The sequence below is a fragment of the Annulohypoxylon maeteangense genome (genome assembly GCF_022496945.1).
Source record: "Annulohypoxylon maeteangense strain CBS 123835 unplaced genomic scaffold GGS22scaffold_6, whole genome shotgun sequence".
Classification (NCBI taxonomy): domain Eukaryota; kingdom Fungi; phylum Ascomycota; class Sordariomycetes; order Xylariales; family Hypoxylaceae; genus Annulohypoxylon; species Annulohypoxylon maeteangense.
In genome coordinates, this window is record NW_025953253.1 from 1,243,148 (window position 1) to 1,259,678 (window position 16,531).

The 16,531-nt window shown below is 47.3% G+C and overlaps 3 protein-coding genes across 3 annotated transcripts; 1 reads left to right on the plus strand and 2 right to left on the minus strand.

The window, feature by feature from the left end:
- Nucleotides 1-2,463: 2,463 nt before the first annotated feature.
- Nucleotides 2,464-3,746, minus strand: GGS22DRAFT_126405 (uncharacterized protein). Its single transcript, XM_047958351.1, has 2 exons — nucleotides 3,037-3,746; nucleotides 2,464-2,973 (listed from the first exon to the last, which is right to left on the minus strand). Exons 1-2 carry the CDS (start codon nucleotides 3,659-3,661, stop codon nucleotides 2,501-2,503), a joined length of 1,098 nt encoding a protein of 365 aa, XP_047820079.1. The 5' UTR covers nucleotides 3,662-3,746; the 3' UTR covers nucleotides 2,464-2,500.
- Nucleotides 3,747-5,147: 1,401 nt separating this feature from the next.
- GGS22DRAFT_160355 (ferric reductase like transmembrane component) lies at nucleotides 5,148-8,695 on the plus strand. The gene has a single exon (XM_047960915.1). The coding sequence runs from the start codon at nucleotides 5,605-5,607 to the stop codon at nucleotides 8,206-8,208; it is 2,604 nt and encodes an 867-aa protein (XP_047820080.1). The 5' UTR covers nucleotides 5,148-5,604; the 3' UTR covers nucleotides 8,209-8,695.
- Nucleotides 8,696-9,543: 848 nt separating this feature from the next.
- GGS22DRAFT_160357 (dioxygenase) lies at nucleotides 9,544-11,504 on the minus strand (the record flags this gene model as incomplete). Its single annotated transcript, XM_047960916.1, has 3 exons — nucleotides 10,677-11,504; nucleotides 10,134-10,615; nucleotides 9,544-9,975 (listed from the first exon to the last, which is right to left on the minus strand). Coding segments are annotated over exons 1-3 (982 nt in total), but the record flags the coding sequence as incomplete, so codon positions are not given.
- Between the last annotated feature and the right edge of the window lie 5,027 nt (nucleotides 11,505-16,531).

Consider the following 16,531-nt stretch of genomic DNA (forward strand, 5'->3'; position numbering starts at 1 on the left):
GGCAGATGTTGTTGAACGAGAACGCATTGATCTCCAATCTTCAGAACCTAACATCGGTTTACGCCCTCTCGGCAACTTCAAGAAGCGTTGGTCGCAAATCTGCTATTACCCCTTAACAACAATGAACAACAGCAACAAGAGACATGGAGGAAACATAAACCTCCTTCCGACAACAGACTCCTCGCTATAAGGTTGTCCCTATCACGGAAGACTACTTTATAAAGCAAACTTAATGCATAAGATGAAGAACTCCCTCCATAAAGCTTTACCTCTTACGTTCTGCGGCAATTGAGAGATTGCGGTGTCGATAACATTGGTGGTACGGACGTCTTAAAGTCGGCTGCCATCCAGACATTTCAATCAGCAGCCCAGACCTAGATGAAGGTTCCGTGATGAAGTCCAATGCATATTTCTTACAATCTACGAATAAAGATATGGCTGGTATCTTCAATGAGCTAATCTCATCGAATACCTATATATTTCTACAACCACAGCAGTCCAAGCGATTGCACAGTGCACGGATCTCTTGTCGGCAACTTTCTTTAACTCGAATCACTTTTAACAAGGTGGAAGTGGACATTCCCAGCGGATATTGGGAGAAACAGCAAAAGAGATACACAGGTCGTTGTTAGTAAGAGAAATCTTGGTCGGGGAGTCCTATATCGCTTCCCTCGAATACTTTAACTCTTACTATTACCTACCTTATCGGAAAGTCTGGGACGCGTGCGGTCCTGTTTATGGAAAAATACAACCATGGTGAATGCACTAACACTCTTCGAAGAGTGCGATTCCGAATCCCGTCAAATTTCGGGGGTTGGGGGGATGGTTGGAACGACTGTCTAGCCCTCTAAGAGAACGTACACCTCATACGTGACCTTTTAAAAATTAGTCATTGAGCTGTTTGCCTAGACACCAAGTCGCTAGATAACGGCAACTACCTGGGCTAGGGCAATGGCTATAGTGCTCGCGGACGTGGTGGTACATCTCCTATCAAGAGGAGAGATAGTCCACCTTGGATGATTCTAGAAAGGACTAATATCGGAGCTACACGAAGACACTGCGGATAGGGGCTGTGCGATCAGCTAGCTAGAAGCATTGTGGTCTTGTTGGATGATAAGCGGTAGCGAGGGCTTCATTTTTTACCTGGATATATGATTAGGCGTGCACCTACATCGTGGTATTAATGATATGCCGTTAATACTTAAGTAACGAGCGCGAAGTTGAACTATATTATTAATAATTGAGCAAATCAAACTGGTTCCATATGTCTTACCGCATCTAATTAACGTAAACGCCTAAAGTAGAGTCGCATCGTGCGAATCGGCTGGTACGGGTCCTCAATGCTCATCAATCGCTAGCTAGGTACAGTAGTTATTAGCTGCTAGACCAGACCAGGTACCCAGTAACTCTTACGACGGGGCGCAAAAGCCTTCTTTTTCAGCTTAATCAATCCTCGCCACCCCGTTGGCTCCTCTGCGCGAACCCGATATTAAATCTGAGGTCATCCATCTCCCGCGACGATCGTCGGGAGTAACAGTTCGAGAAATCGTGTCGTAATTACCTACGTGTCGGCCCCCAAATGTTGCCCATACATGCTAGGTAAGTAGGTACGCTCTAGAAGGACATCATCCGACTTCCCTTGCCGCCTTCGAAGTTTCCGGCAGTCTGGGACGGCGGTGCGTGGCCTCTCTGCAACCGCTGGGTCTAGTAATAGTTACACCATCACAAAATCTCCAGGAGAGAAAAAAGCAACGAATTCGTCACCCCCTCATCGTCCCCTCGGCGCCGAGTTTTTCGACTTCTCGGTTCTCCAAATCTCCCTTTCTTGATGTACGTATGTATTCATGTACTTACTAAAGTACATGGAGATATGTATGCGGATGTAATGTATTATTGTGCCATACATAATCTTTTATGCTATTGCCCAGATGGCACGTCGGTGGATCCGGGTTTCGACGAATGGCGACGCGCCGTTAAGCGCCTGGAACCATTTTCGATAGATTTTTCCTTCTCTCTCTGCTTTTTTCTTCTCCAATCCGGATGACGAGGCAAGCCTCCGATGGTGATTGAAATTTCCGCCCCTGCTCGTATGTATGTATGTAGGTATGTAGGCAGGTAGGTAGGTACATACGGGAAAAAGAGCCCTAGGAAAAAAGAGATGCGCCCGCTCTCGCTCCCTATTTGACGAGACTCGCTTGCTCGCTAAATCAGCACCTGGGCAGTTAATGGGATCCGGGAGATGGGGTTTCGATTTCGATGCTTTACCTAGGTAAGTACATACATACCGTAGGTATTTGTGCCGCGCTGCTTTAAGGGTTTGGGATAATGACCGTTTATAGGCACCGTAATATTTTATTAGAAAGTACATATGTATATGGCATATCTTCGTCTCTCGTACAAAGAAATCGTTATGAGATAATGTTCTAATTAAACAAGCTCACTCTAGTGCCCGAAGCACTGCTCTTATTCCTATAAACCGCCTTTTAGAAGTCCATTGGTATTACCGGTCCCAAAACGCATAGCCCTCGCTCAAATAAAAAATAGTATCACGAAGGCGACCGTTAGGTTGGCGGATGGGTATCCGTTCGTAGGCCAGATCATATGCCCGTCCGAACTTTGCTATCATGTCGCTACAGTTGTTCTCATGACAATACGGATTCTCCATAAGGCCACTGATTTCGTCATCACTAAGCTCCTTGAACCTCTTTCCCAATATCGGACCAGCGTTGCTACGAAAAAACCGTACGCTAAGGCTTTTGCGGACAGTACGTCTGTTGTTCTGATCCGATAAAATTGTACCCCCCCACGGAGAACGCAATGCATCAAGCGTGAGCTCGTGGGCCTCCGCGGAGGATTCGGATGTCGCTATCCAATATACGTATTCTAAGCCCCGAGAGAGAAGGGATTCAGGCATGTCATCCCGCCTCGTATACCAGGCATTGTGACTAAGAACGGCATCCTGAAAACAAGGGGCTATCGACGTATTAACATTTATTGTACGGATATGACAGGTTGCGCTGATGAATTAACACTTACAATTATCGATTATTGCGGCAAGATGGTGTCGAACGCATGCTAGTTGCTCATTCTCCCAATTGCTGAAAAAGCGAAAAAATACATCGTACATTGCCGGCAACGTGAGTTCAACTGGCCAATTCCCAACCGTGTTCCAAAACAGCTGAAAACGGTATAAGGCGCGTTGGATCTTGTAGATATCCCGAGAAGATGGCTTCGGTCTGCAGCGATCATCTTCGTTGTGGTCCAAGTGAGTATTCCAGGCTGTATCCGCGATATTTTCTGCTAGAAACTTGACTATCTCATGAACACGTATAAGGGGTGGAGCTTCTTCTAGATCCTGGAATGTATTTTGGCTTGGGGAGGTCATTCGGCGGCTAAGAAACTTGCTAGAGAAGTCTTCAAGTTGTTGTAAGTTAAAACCAGGGCCCAAAGTCTGGAAACGGGACGATTTGTAGACAAGAATGGCTTCTGGGAAAACATCCCAGCTTATGTGATGGAGTAGCACCTGAGCAATGATCGTATTTTTGTAGCTAGTGAATGTAGAGTGCAGATATCGACATGTTCGAGTAGCTGCCTTCAGCGCATCGACATCATCGATGGAACAAAGTATGTTCAGTACGATTTCTACAGGTAGTTTATCCATCCTGAAGGTATCGCGCGAGAAAGACGCGACGGGCAGACACGAACCTCTCACTTCTGCTCTACGCTTCCGGCTATTGCTCTCCAGGGCTTATAAGGAAGATACCATCTTTGTTTGGAAGCCTCTCGTCATATATCGCAGTAAGTATGACTTATCATGTCTCGGGTTTCAACCAGGAAAAACGGGGTATCGGAACCGTTTTGGTGTTATTATTCGTTTGCTGTGACGGTCTTCATCAAACAGCGACGGCAGCTAAACCCGATTTGTCGGACAACACATCGCAAAAGATAGGTATTTATGTACATATCCATGGATGTACTGTGTATGTAATACAGCATCCTGCCATTGTGGAACCAACACTTATCAGATGGCAGTCGGAATGTATACTATTCGAATCGCCGAATTCTGTATTGCGCGTTCGTGACTACGACATTGCCACATTTGATGGTTCCAAGTAGGTATGTATCGCTTAAAGCTTTGGACAGAAGCTTATCACACAGGGCATCCCTTAGGTGTAACGTCTCTTTAGCTTGTTGGGGGAGAATTGGGGGTAACTTGGCAGCTTGGAAGAGGATAGGTAGTAAGATGATGTTGGAGGCGTTAAAAGATATTCGAAATTCAAGATTCGAAATCGATAATTCGACTCGAAGCGCTTTCGACATGAGACCATCCATCGAATCATCGAATCATCCAACATCTTTTTGACCGCTCTAATACCCGTTCGCTGTTCGGTCATTCTCTATCACCGTCACTGTTACCATTCTAATGTACCTAAGCTAGCATGCTAGCAGGCTACAGATAGGTAAAAAGCTCTCGTGGATCTCTTCCTGCGCAGCTGCGGTCTGCGAATGGCTGCATGCGTACTAGGTATGTACATGTAGGAGGGTACATATGCACGACTTAGCACAGAAGAATGGTCCCTTGCCATCTTACCGGCACGGCAATCTTCCCGTAGCTACCTGGCAGGACCAGGCATGGGCGTAGAACGACCCGCCAAGCTTCGACTCTACTGCGTAGCGCCCACGCTTATTCAGTGCAACATGGCGCGTCCTGCAGCAGTCTGCAGTCTGCGGAGGAACAAATCTCTCTTCTTTTCCTAGGCCATTAAGGTCAGCCAATATCAAAGTACGGCCAGCCGCTGGGTCTAGTACCGTCCTGTATTCTTTCTCAAGTTCTCAACCGATTGCAATCCACACCAAACCCACAACTCACCCCTGATTGATCGAGCTTGTTGGCCCTGGTAATGAGGTCGAGTTTGCCCCCCCGCCTGCTTTCCCACGAGGCCAATCTCGCAAAACTCCTATTGGGTATTCCCTAAGGAGATCGTAGGCCGAATGTAGTAGCTGTGTGACGAAACTTGACAACCTCGCTGCATGTTGTACCTGGCCAGTCTAGCGAAAAGGGAACTATCTACATGGAGATAGTATTTCCCCACCCTCCTTCAAGGTTGTCACCGCGATCCTGGCATCCATCCTGGCAACCTGGTAGGTTAACCGATATACATATGTATATACCTATCCATCCGTACCCATCTCATCGTCGGTCCGGATTCTTCTGCTCTCTTTCCGCTTGTCGTCGTCAGATTCGCCGTCGTCTAATTCAATGGCCGCTGTTACTGTATTCCAGTATCATTTTGTCCCGTGAATTGGGGAGTCTGGTATTCCTCTTCGCGCGACGAACATTCATTCGTTCTTAATTGTTTCCCATGATATATGTATCCAACCCTAAAAAACGACACGTAAAGACACCCATCACCAAGTATCGATTCATGTAGCAAGTGAAGATATTCCAGACGGGGCCAAGAGCGACGGGAATTTTTCAAATTCAAACGCCCTCGCGCTCACGCTCACGCGCCCACGATCTCGATTTAGCCGGCGCGGTGGACGTCAGTGCTCAATATCGGGGATTCCGTCGATATCACCCTTCTACTAACTAACCCCCAAACCATGGCCGGGGAACCAATATCAGCCATGGCAGGCGCATCGAGGACACTTTCCGAGCTCGCGAAAAGGATATACATCCCATTGACAGCAACAAGTCCGCCAGGTTTAGTAGAAGCGAACACCATCGACCCATGGAGTGCATCTGGAAAGTACGGGTTAGGATGGACGTATTTCAGCGTAGCACTGATGGGGATGGTGGTGCTGGTACGGATATGGCATTGGTGGCAAGACAAGATCCGACAGGCGATATATAAGCAAGATATGGAGCGGCATTACCGAGATTTATATAACCTCGACCCCGAGTACGCTTTGGCGACGGGCATGCACACGGGCCAGACTGGGATGCAATTCTTCCCCGAGGAGGCCGGAGGAGAAAAGAGGGACTTCAAGCCGAAATCCGACTTTTCCGCCGTCGGTCCCCTTCTGGATACCTTCGCTCTTTTCAGATGGGTATTTTACCGGCCGATACCAGATCTCGTGTGGAGGAAACATCGGTTCACTTTTTCGTCGCTTGCTGTTTTGTTTGTCGGGTTCATCGCATTGGCTTTCGTGTCTTTATACGTGTTCCTCAAGCAACCACTGTATTGGGACAGCATTCAATATGGTTCCCCTCCGGTGGCGATCCGAGCAGGCATGATTGCCGTCGCCATGACTCCCTGGATCATTGCCACTAGCATGAAGGCTAACCTTCTCACACTCATCACGGGAATCGGACCAGAGCGACTCAACGTGTTTCATCGATGGGCGGGTTATCTTTGCCTATTCTTGGTCCTCGTGCATACAATTCCGTTTTACGTCCAACCCGTGTGGGATGACGGCGGTATGGCCATCTTCCAGACCCTGTTCCCTCAAGGAAGCGGTGTTATCTACGGCACTGGTATCGCATGCCTAGTACCGCTACTCTGGCTCTGTGTCGCTTCGCTCCCATTCATCCGTAGGATAGCTTACGAGCTTTTCGTTACGCTGCACGTGCCGGTCGGCTTTGTGTATTTGAGCTGCTTATTCTGGCATACGAAAAACTACCTCGGGTCTTGGGATTACTTATATGCCACAATAGCCATTTGGGTATTGTGCTATTTTATGCGGATATTTAAACTCAATTGGGTCAAGCCGTGGCGGATGTCATTCTTGGTTGGGGATGAGGCCGCTATTACCCTCATGACCGAGAACGCCATCAAGATCACGATTCCCACACAGATGAAGTGGAAGCCCGGGCAATATGTATATTTGCGCATGCCCGGCATCTCATTCTTCGACAACCATCCGTTTACCATCTCTTCGCTATGCAGCGAGGATTTCCCGTCGGAGTATGGTGAGCAGTATAGAGACTGTACTCTGGTGTTTAAACCATATGGTGGGTTTACCCGACGAGTTCTAGAAACCGCTATCGAGAAAGGCCCATTCCACACGTACCGGGCGTATCTCGATGGTCCTTATGGCGGTATGCGCCGAGAACTGGCTGCATTCGATACATGCATCCTAATCGCTGGCGGAAGTGGTGTAACAGCACTGATGTCTCAGTTATTAAACCTGATCAAACGCATGCGTGATGGCAAAGCTATCACTAAGAAGGTAGTAGTCGTCTGGGCTCTAAAACGGTTAGAGGCGATGGATTGGTTCCGAGAGGAGTTGCGCATCTGCCGAGACTCCGCGCCACCAGAGAGCGTAACATGCAAATTTTTCGTCACTGCAGCCAAGAGGCAATCTCGAGTCCCAGCCCATCGTGAGCGGGGACCTCGACCTATAAGCAATATATTCCACGATAGATTAGATGGATTCGTAGCCGGAATCGCCTCGAAGCGCAATTCCCAGTTGATCCGGGACGAAGCGCAGGGGAACCAGGACTACGAGCGCGAACTTCGGGCGGAGGATGAAGATAGAATCACCGCCCTTCCGCAACAGAAGTACCTCCAACCACACCACATCCCACCGCAAGGCCCCCCGCCTTCAAATCGCCTATCCGCTCAGGAGGACTCTCTCCGGAGGTTAGAAGGCCGTGACCACAGCGACGTCGAAGACCACAGTACCGCACCATCAGCCCCGACAGAAGGCTTCCCTGACGATAAACCCAAGCGGGAATTCCACTTCCCACCACTGCAAACGCGTCCAGACCAGCAACCGCACTTCAACTACGCGCCACCATCCCCGCGACGAGTCCCACCTCCATCTCACGAAGAGCCCTCCGAACCTTCCGAACCCGTCCTCCGACCCCCCGAATTCGCACACCTGCGCACCACAAACCTCCCACCACAACCCCGCCCAACATCAACCTTTGGCCCGCCCTCCGGCTTCGACTTCGGGTTCCCGGAGACCCCAACCGAGTTCCAGAAAAGCCTAATGCGCTTCGCGTTCCCAGTGCCGCACCAAATCGACGGCGGGTGGAGCGTGGAGTACGGGCGTCCGGACCTGGGGTACATGCTCCGCGAGTGGACGACGGGCGGAGCGGACGGGAGAGGCATTTTAGGGAGACGGACGGCGGTTTTCGTGTGTGGGCCGCCGAGCATGCGGGTTGGCGTGTCGAATATGGTGGCTCGGCTGCAGGCGGAGATTTGGGGCGATCCGATGCTGGAGGAGATTTTTTTGCATACGGAGAATTATGCGCTGTGAGGGGTGTATATACATGTTAGTGTAGGAGATATAAGGGAGGGTGAGGGGGAGAGGGAAAGGGGGTTGTATATACATAACTAACTACATCTAATATCCCATGCCGGGACGATATACGCAATATATAACGACTGTACCGCCGGCGTTTGGGATGGGATACCTACTATGGGAGGAGGGAAGGATATAAGGATGAGCATAGGGTTGGGATAGGAGATACCACACACAGCCAACTTGGGCTTTATTCATGTACTAGTTGAGACGGTGCTCTCGGCGTGTATTTGTACGGACGGGTTGGTTCGATGGGTGGGTTGACGACGTTTATGTGCTGAGGCTAAGGGTGCTGTATACGTGCCTTGGTACTTGCTTGGGCTGTGGCTCAAGCATGGATGGATGGAATTGGGAAATGTGCTTTATGAGCGTATCGAGCGTGTACTTGCATGTGTGCCGATTTACTTGGGTACTTATTAATCTACTCCGATGACTGTTATTGCGTTGTTCGGTTTCTGTGTGTGAGAGGTTGAATAGTTTCGGCTAGCAGTTGGCGTGATGGTTTTAAGTGACTCCCTTTTCGACAGCGTCGCTATTACCTAGTGGAACTCTCTTCGGTATTTAGGTTCCATTTAATTGGGTACCAGCACATGGCCAAACTTTAGAAGAAAGTTCGTCTATCTAGAGGAAGGTGCGTACGTAGGTATTTGTATGAATATGGGTGTCATGTGACTAAGGGGAGTCTAGATGATACCAGTCATTGTCCAAAAAGAATGTGCCAAGATCAAAGTTGAAAGGGAGAGGGAGGTAACATAGGTAGATTTACTACTATTTTCATTACAGAAAATATATAAATGGCTGCGGTGCTGGTGGGAAATAGCGTATTATGATGAAGAGGTAGCTGTATGTACTAGGTATATGGCAATGCGTGCTTGTGAAAGGAGTGCAAGAGTTTTTTTTTAAAAAAAAAGTTAATAAGAAAGTGATGTTATCGTGAATTCATGTATGCATGCACGACTCAAAAATATTCAGATGCATCCATGGATACGGTGGGCATCAATGTGCGGCGAAAAAAGAGACTCGGCGAAAAAAAGAAGTGGCCGTCGAAGGAATCGAACCTCCGGACTATACCCCAGAATACTCAGTGTCTATAACCGTCTATATAGACATCTATATCCGTCTATAACCCGTCTATATACCAACTGAGCTATCCAAGTATTTGCCGTCCCAACCCGGCCTTTTCTTCTTGGAAATCACTGCTCTTACCTAGATATATATGGTGCCTATTCGCACGTTCATGGCAACAACATGGTCATAGCTTCCACAGTGTGCTCCTCGGACCATTGTCTTCCTGCTCTAGACATATTTTATTGATGTCATAAAACAATTCTGTGCCTTAAACAGTGCACTCAAAGTGAGGCCCGAACCGGTACCATCTCATTATGCGAGTCGATATACACATTTGATTCTAACCTTTCTACCTACACTCTAGATATCAGCAATATATCTATTCAGTCTAAGTCGGGTATAGGCAAATGATCAACAAGCTTCATCTGCAGTCCCAATTGTGCGAGAGCCTTCACGGCATTCTCGTCTCTTAGTTTTTCCGTCTCCTCCTTTGTCGTCAGTACGAACTCGTGCTTTAATAGCAAACCCCCTTCTGGGAAATCGTACTCCTTCGCTGTCGCGGGATCTACCTTATCTATGTCGATTATGAGGCTCTGTTTTACGCCGAATACGGCATCGGATGTCTCGTACGGGTCTCCCCGGACGTAGAGTGCCCTATTTATCGAGGTTAGTCCATTTATGCCAATCTCATTTTATATGAGGGCCACCTCTACCAACCTACCCCCCCTTACTCTCAACACTGTTTTTACACCAGATACTCATCACACGCAGGAACGGAATAAATATATAAAAAGAGAAGCAGTCCAACTCACGTAATCAAATGATCCCACCCTTCCTTCTCAAACATAAAATGTAAATGCGCCGGCCTCCAACAATGTCGGCCCAATCTCTCCAACAGCTTACCCACAGGCCCATCATGAGGGATAGGGTAGCTAACAGGCTTAATCCCCTTAAACCAGAAGTGGCCGTCGGCATCACTGACCATAACGCACCGCTCACTCGGCTCTTGGCGGTCCGAGTGCTGCACGTCGTAGTGTCCACTACTATCTGTCTCCCAGATGTCGATCTTGACCCCCGCCACCGGCCGCCCTAACCCGTCCTTCACTGTGCAGATGCAGAGCAGCGGCTCCCCTGCCGGGTCCGACGCCATGTTCGACCCGTTGGGGAGTGTCGGTGCGTCGTGCGTGTGGAAGGGGCCGAGGACCGAGCCTTCGGTGGAGAAGGCGGGTTTCGGGTGGTTGATGCTGTCGACGAGAAGGGAGAGCCCGAGGATGTCGGATAGGAGGATGAATTCCTGCATTACGTTAATTTTCATTCTCGGTAGGGTGGGAGGGGGGAAGGAGGGTGACACATACATGGCGCACGTCGCTGCTGATTTGCCCGCACCCTACGAGGAAGTTGAGGGCTGCCATCCACTCGTCGGTGCTGATCCGCGTCTCGCGAGCGAAGTCGTGCAGGTGCGTCACCAGCCGCGACATCAGGTACTTCAACCGCGCGTCCTGGCATTGCGAGTTAATGCGGATCGTGTTGGGCGTGATGTTGTCGATGGTTAGGTCTAGGAGGGTTGGTATCCCGGCCGGCGCTGCCATTGTATTGGTAGGTATTTCTATGGTTATGCTTTTGCTTTTTTGTCTCTAAATTACCTTGATGTATACCACCTACACGTTATACGGGGAATATGTGAGAGGTCAAACTAATGAGATCTAATTGGAGTAAACTTCTATAGGATAATCAATGGATTATAATTAAACTCCAAACCGAAGGCACACGATCGTCGTGGTCGTTCAAGTTTATGTAATTATCAGTCATCGACATAGTCCACTTTGTCCCAGGCCTCGGACTCCCGGCAGTTGGCGGGCGGGATCTCCAAATGTCTCTAATTGTGGCAGTGGAAGAAGGTTGACCCTGACAACAAACAAAGTAAAACGTACGACACTGCTGCTGCGAGGACCCGGAGAAGTGGTTCAAGTTGTGACGCTTTAGGAATTTACCAATCGAATAGCGATTCGCTTACCTAGTTTTATGTCACAACATCGTTATACCCTCGGTTCTCTGTTCTGCTCCAAGTTCTGTTTGTTTGACTTGTGCTTCCATGGACGTGTACGTGCCGGTAGCATTAGGAGGAATATTGGAGTATTAGGAATGTTGTAGAGACTATCGCCAGAGCTAGCGGATGTGGGGTAATGAAGGTAGGGATAAAGAACCTGGAAATGAGGGGCAGGAAAGGGGAGACGGGAAGAGAGCGGAGACCCGATCGTCGTCACTATCGCGATAAGTGCGTAAGAACGCCAATCGGTTCTTGCACATTTTCAATAAAGTGTATCCCATTAGCGAGATAACCTTTTTCGTTTATTAAGAAAACTTTATGTAAGCTTTTATTCCCTCTTCACTTCTCCTTCATTTTTACACATTTTATTGTATCTGAGGTTAATACAACTGTACGACCAACGACCGCAATATTCAAGCTTAGATGAGTAGAACGCAAGAGAAGAAGAAAAACACATGTGGGCCCTCTATTTTCTCATGAATATCCCGGAGGCCACCGCTTTTCCTGCCAACACTAGGCGCGATGAGTTGCCTTTCCCTACCTGAGTACCGTCAATATGCCTTGGATCACTCATATTCGCGACTGCGATCCTAAACATACAGCGGAAAGAAATGGATTATCTCGTCAATTGCGTCTCTCGTGGTATCAAGTGGCTCATCCCTTTTCTGCCTAGAAAATGACAGTCATCTGTTCAGATTTCATATGGGGGCATTGATGCTCACCGCAGAACAATTTCACAGGTAATCTTCAGAAATCCTGTTTTTTCCATATGAATATTTGCCAAAAGATTAAAAAAAAAAGGAAGAAGCATTGACAATGATATGAATTGTGGCGTATATCCTGCGTGCTGATCAGATGCTACCGTTAGCTTGCAGATTTTAGGGTCATACATCACTTTTAGGGTTGCCTTGAGTGTTCGGTGTCGATAAATGGATCAATTGCGATAGATTACTGCAGAAGTGGCAGTGTATCCGGCGCCGAGGACAATGAAAGGTCATATAGACAATCAGATTTTCCATTCTTAAGTGTTGGCGTCAAAGAACACTTGATGGATATGATGACGAGGGATCGGAATCTAACGAGCCTAGACGTAACGAAGAGACCTTCCGATATCCTTTCCCGGAAGTAGACGGCCAGCGAGGCACATGCATACCTTTTAACCGACGGAGGACAGGCAGGGCGAAGTCAGGCAGGCCCGTTGATGCCCAACGAATCTACCATACCCTCGTTTCTAAGCTTTCGGTTCGAGAGCCTTGTGGTGATTTCCAAGGTTATTGGATATCTGCGGGCCCCTGAGGCAGCCCATCTATGTAGGCTTTCCCAGCAGCCCGGAAATCTATCTACTTGTCGTCATATTCCATCGTACATGCTTTAGCCCTCACGGGATCGCGAGTTCATGTACGATATATGGTATAGGCAAGTTAAATTCAGCCTCAAAAATCTACGTTCCACTGCCCCACGTGGTTTCAGAGCTCTTTTGGATCTGAGTGGCTAAAGCTGATCATAACGTCAAAAGTGCGCGTTCCAGAACAATCCTTCCACACTCAAACCGCACGTCTTACACCCTTTTTGTATCAAATTGCAAGGAGTCTACCTGGTACCGAGCCTACCGTCCAATCATGGTCAACTTGAGATTCAACTGCCATATACATTTTATACAAGATATACTAACGATTGCCCTTGATCATCGCCCATTAATTATTAACTAGGTAGGCAGCCAGGACACAGGCAGACGTATCAGCCTTTTTGCTATGAATTACTCACTAATTAAAAATGATAACATTAAGATACCTTAGCGTACTTAGATATATTGCTTTGCCACTATCACGTATTGATCCTACCCGGACGCAGAGATATCTTGGTTAGGTTCGGTTAGTAATTAATCGTATGCTGCCGCGAGGCGTGGCGATGCTTCGAAGGATTTCGTCAGATTTCAATCCAAACGTCACCAAAATTGATTCGGTATTGTTATCAATCATGAACTAGATAGTTACGCATAAAATCGATTAATTTATAAACCATAGCCGCAATTGTTCCTTCTTAGATAGGGAATCGGAAGGCAAATGGACCCGGAGCTAATGGCAATTTGCCCCTATTATGTGACTACACGAAAAAGGACAATATCCTGCCTATTGATGTGTCTCAATAGGTACTCACCTGCTAAGAGGTACGCTAGTCCGAAGGACAATACAAGACACATTATGAGCAGATTCAAATCTTGTGTTTACAGAGTCAAGGAAAATCAAATTTCAAAATCTAACTACATGTTGATACAGAATCATCTAAGAAACCCAAATCCGAATATCCCCGAAGTACCTATGTAAATGAAAACCCTCAAATGTCTAATGTTTCTAACCAATCTTCTGTTTTCCCATCTCCCATTTTCCACCCGAAAAATCTAAGAAATAAACGATCCCAAGATGAGAGACCCGCTGCCCAATTCTATTGCTGAATCCATGCTGTAGTCCGTGGTATATCCTGTAATTGTAACGCCGGTTTCAAGTCCAGCCGTGAAGCCGTAGTGTATCAAAGGAATCTATAATTCGAAATCCAATTCCATTCGTGTATTTTCCCGTGTAGTTCGTCGCTGTCGATTTGTCGATGGTGTCCGAATATTTAATATGACGGGAGTGACTGAAGTCTCGCCCGTCGACGTCTTGACAAATATTGGAGTGGATTGTTTAGCGTCCAGAAGCAACGCGGGCTGTATTCACCACGCAATCGGTACACCTTTCGTGGTTATTGCAATAGACGCACGAGGGCGTCGTCTTAACTCCCATGGGTCCATCTCCACACTGGCAGCAGTACCAGATCGGGGTAGAGGATCCAGTGGGGGAAGGCATATTGTATCGTTCGATGATTGTAGTTTTGTTGGGTAGATGTGTTAGAAACACAAGAGTTGAGTTGAATATCAAGCGTTAGCTGTGAGAAGAGGTAGTGATAGTTAACAGTTATGATGGTGGTAGTGGTAATGAACTTTGAATTCGTCAGAAGAAAGGATACCTTCCTTATGTTTATATATCTCAAATTCTCTGGTTCGCCTAACATCGTGGGCAAGACGTAGGGCAACTCTTCTAGTCGTCACTTTGACATAGCCATGGCAAAGTAGAGTCACTAGGTTGTCAATTGAGGATATTCCAATTATATTGGGCCGTTGAGATGGCCAGTTAGAACTTCGAGGACTGCGTGGATCCATCCATTGGCAGATAAGCTCCCCTTAATCGATGTATTGCCCGATACACTCGCAGGACACAGTCTTCTCGTGACAGACATTTCGTTTTTCCACCCGTTAAGACCCACTGGTCCTGAGGACATCGCGGCGGGAACACAAGCTAAGCCCTCCATCATTGTGTCATATCCATAAGATAAACTAGTATTGTAAGCTTCTTTTAAGTTTAAACAACTTACATAGCAAATCACTCCAGTGATGCTTTAGCTCGGCGGTATCGTCCGCCTCGGGCAGATCGACTATCCAGGCGCGGGCGACGGATTCGGGCGAGTGAAATTCGAGCTAGTAAATTAATTGAATCTCGAGTAAGATGATTAAAAAAGCGGATCGTATAATGTTCGAAGAGGATACCGTCCTAATTTCCGCATGAAATAACCTACTTAGGTAAATAGTAGGTAGCAACATTGGGGGACGTTATTTGATTTGGTCAAAGCCCGAAGCTAAGTGTATTCGAATGCTCGTAATTTACTTTATCCATACCTAAGTAACACCTGAGTCATCCATGAAAAGCTTAGCCCCCAGGGCAAAACTAATAAGAAGTCTGCCCTATAAGGCTGTGTATACCTAGTCGTCGTAGGGCACAACCCGGACACATACCCGAAGTTTCGTCTCACCGAACCCATCCGTGTCCTGCACGGAACGATCTATCACATCACCCAATTAATATCCATTAGTGTAACAACTATGGTTCATGTAATCCCGATTGCGTAGGGCAGAGTTTCGCGCGGGCCGTCGTTGGCAGCATGAACTATCGTATCAAGAATTTATCCCCCTTGCGATATTCGACCACTAACGAACAGACAGGCGGAATAGTTGAGAATGAGTGGTAAATATTTGTGGGCGCCAGAAAGTATATAATAGCGTGGATAATAGTTCGGGGGCAGTGCAGGTCTTGTGGTATAGTAATATATCCATTTGCCCGGTGGAGTTTCGGTGAGCGACAAATGTAAAAATGTATGCTTGGCATGAACTCGATGTCCACGGTCGCAGGCTTACCAAGTCTGTGAAATTTCAGCAACGGAAATAACTTGCAGCTTGTCAATTCTTGGTGTAAGGGGAGAATTGTGGTTTTCGACCACAAACTCCAAAAGTTGCTCCTATTGTGCACAAGAAAACCTGCGAATAGTGGGAATGAGCCGCAAGTTCTATAACGATGGCTAAATTAGCAAATATTCTGACCATAATATACAGTGAGATATTCTTGTCATTTTCCCATAGGTACACTTTAAAGGAGTCTCACATTCCGAAAGCCGTTCCTCGCAATTGAGTAGGACGCAGATCGTAGTTTAATGAAGGACGAATGCATCGACGAGAGCATAAACGATCTAGGAATTGGTAAGCTGTCTACCTGGGTAGGATAAAATAGATTTGGACATTGTGCTAATCTTGGAAATGAACAAGATATATCAAGCCGCTCAGGGGAGGGGGGGAACCGATGTCTTATAGATGGCCCCTTATGCGATGGATATAAATGAAGGAACCCCTGTAGCTGAAAGTCCATCCGAAAGCAGAGCCTCAGATATCACACATAGAACACCTAAGCGGGGTATATATAGGCTTTGCTAAGATCTACCACGAGAATAGGGGGTGCCCAGACAGAGCCTTCCCCGAAAGACGGCGATACACCCGACGAGGCATTTCGAATTCCCTGAATATGTCTTGTTAGCCAGAATATATTTTGTAACCAATCTCGTGAAAGACTACATATGCACTATTTATAATTAATACATCTTCCAAAAGATGCTGCGTTGCCCTTCTATGCAGTTATGTGGCTACTTAGCTGTGGTAGTTAGGAGTGGTCGTTGGAGTGGGGGTCCAAGAAACCCTCCGATATCTTACGTCTCCCTCATTTATGATGAAATTTGTCAGTGTTAGTGTTCAAACGCCCGGTTGGTGACATTCTTAAAAAATTTTACCATGTCCAACCCCCTGAA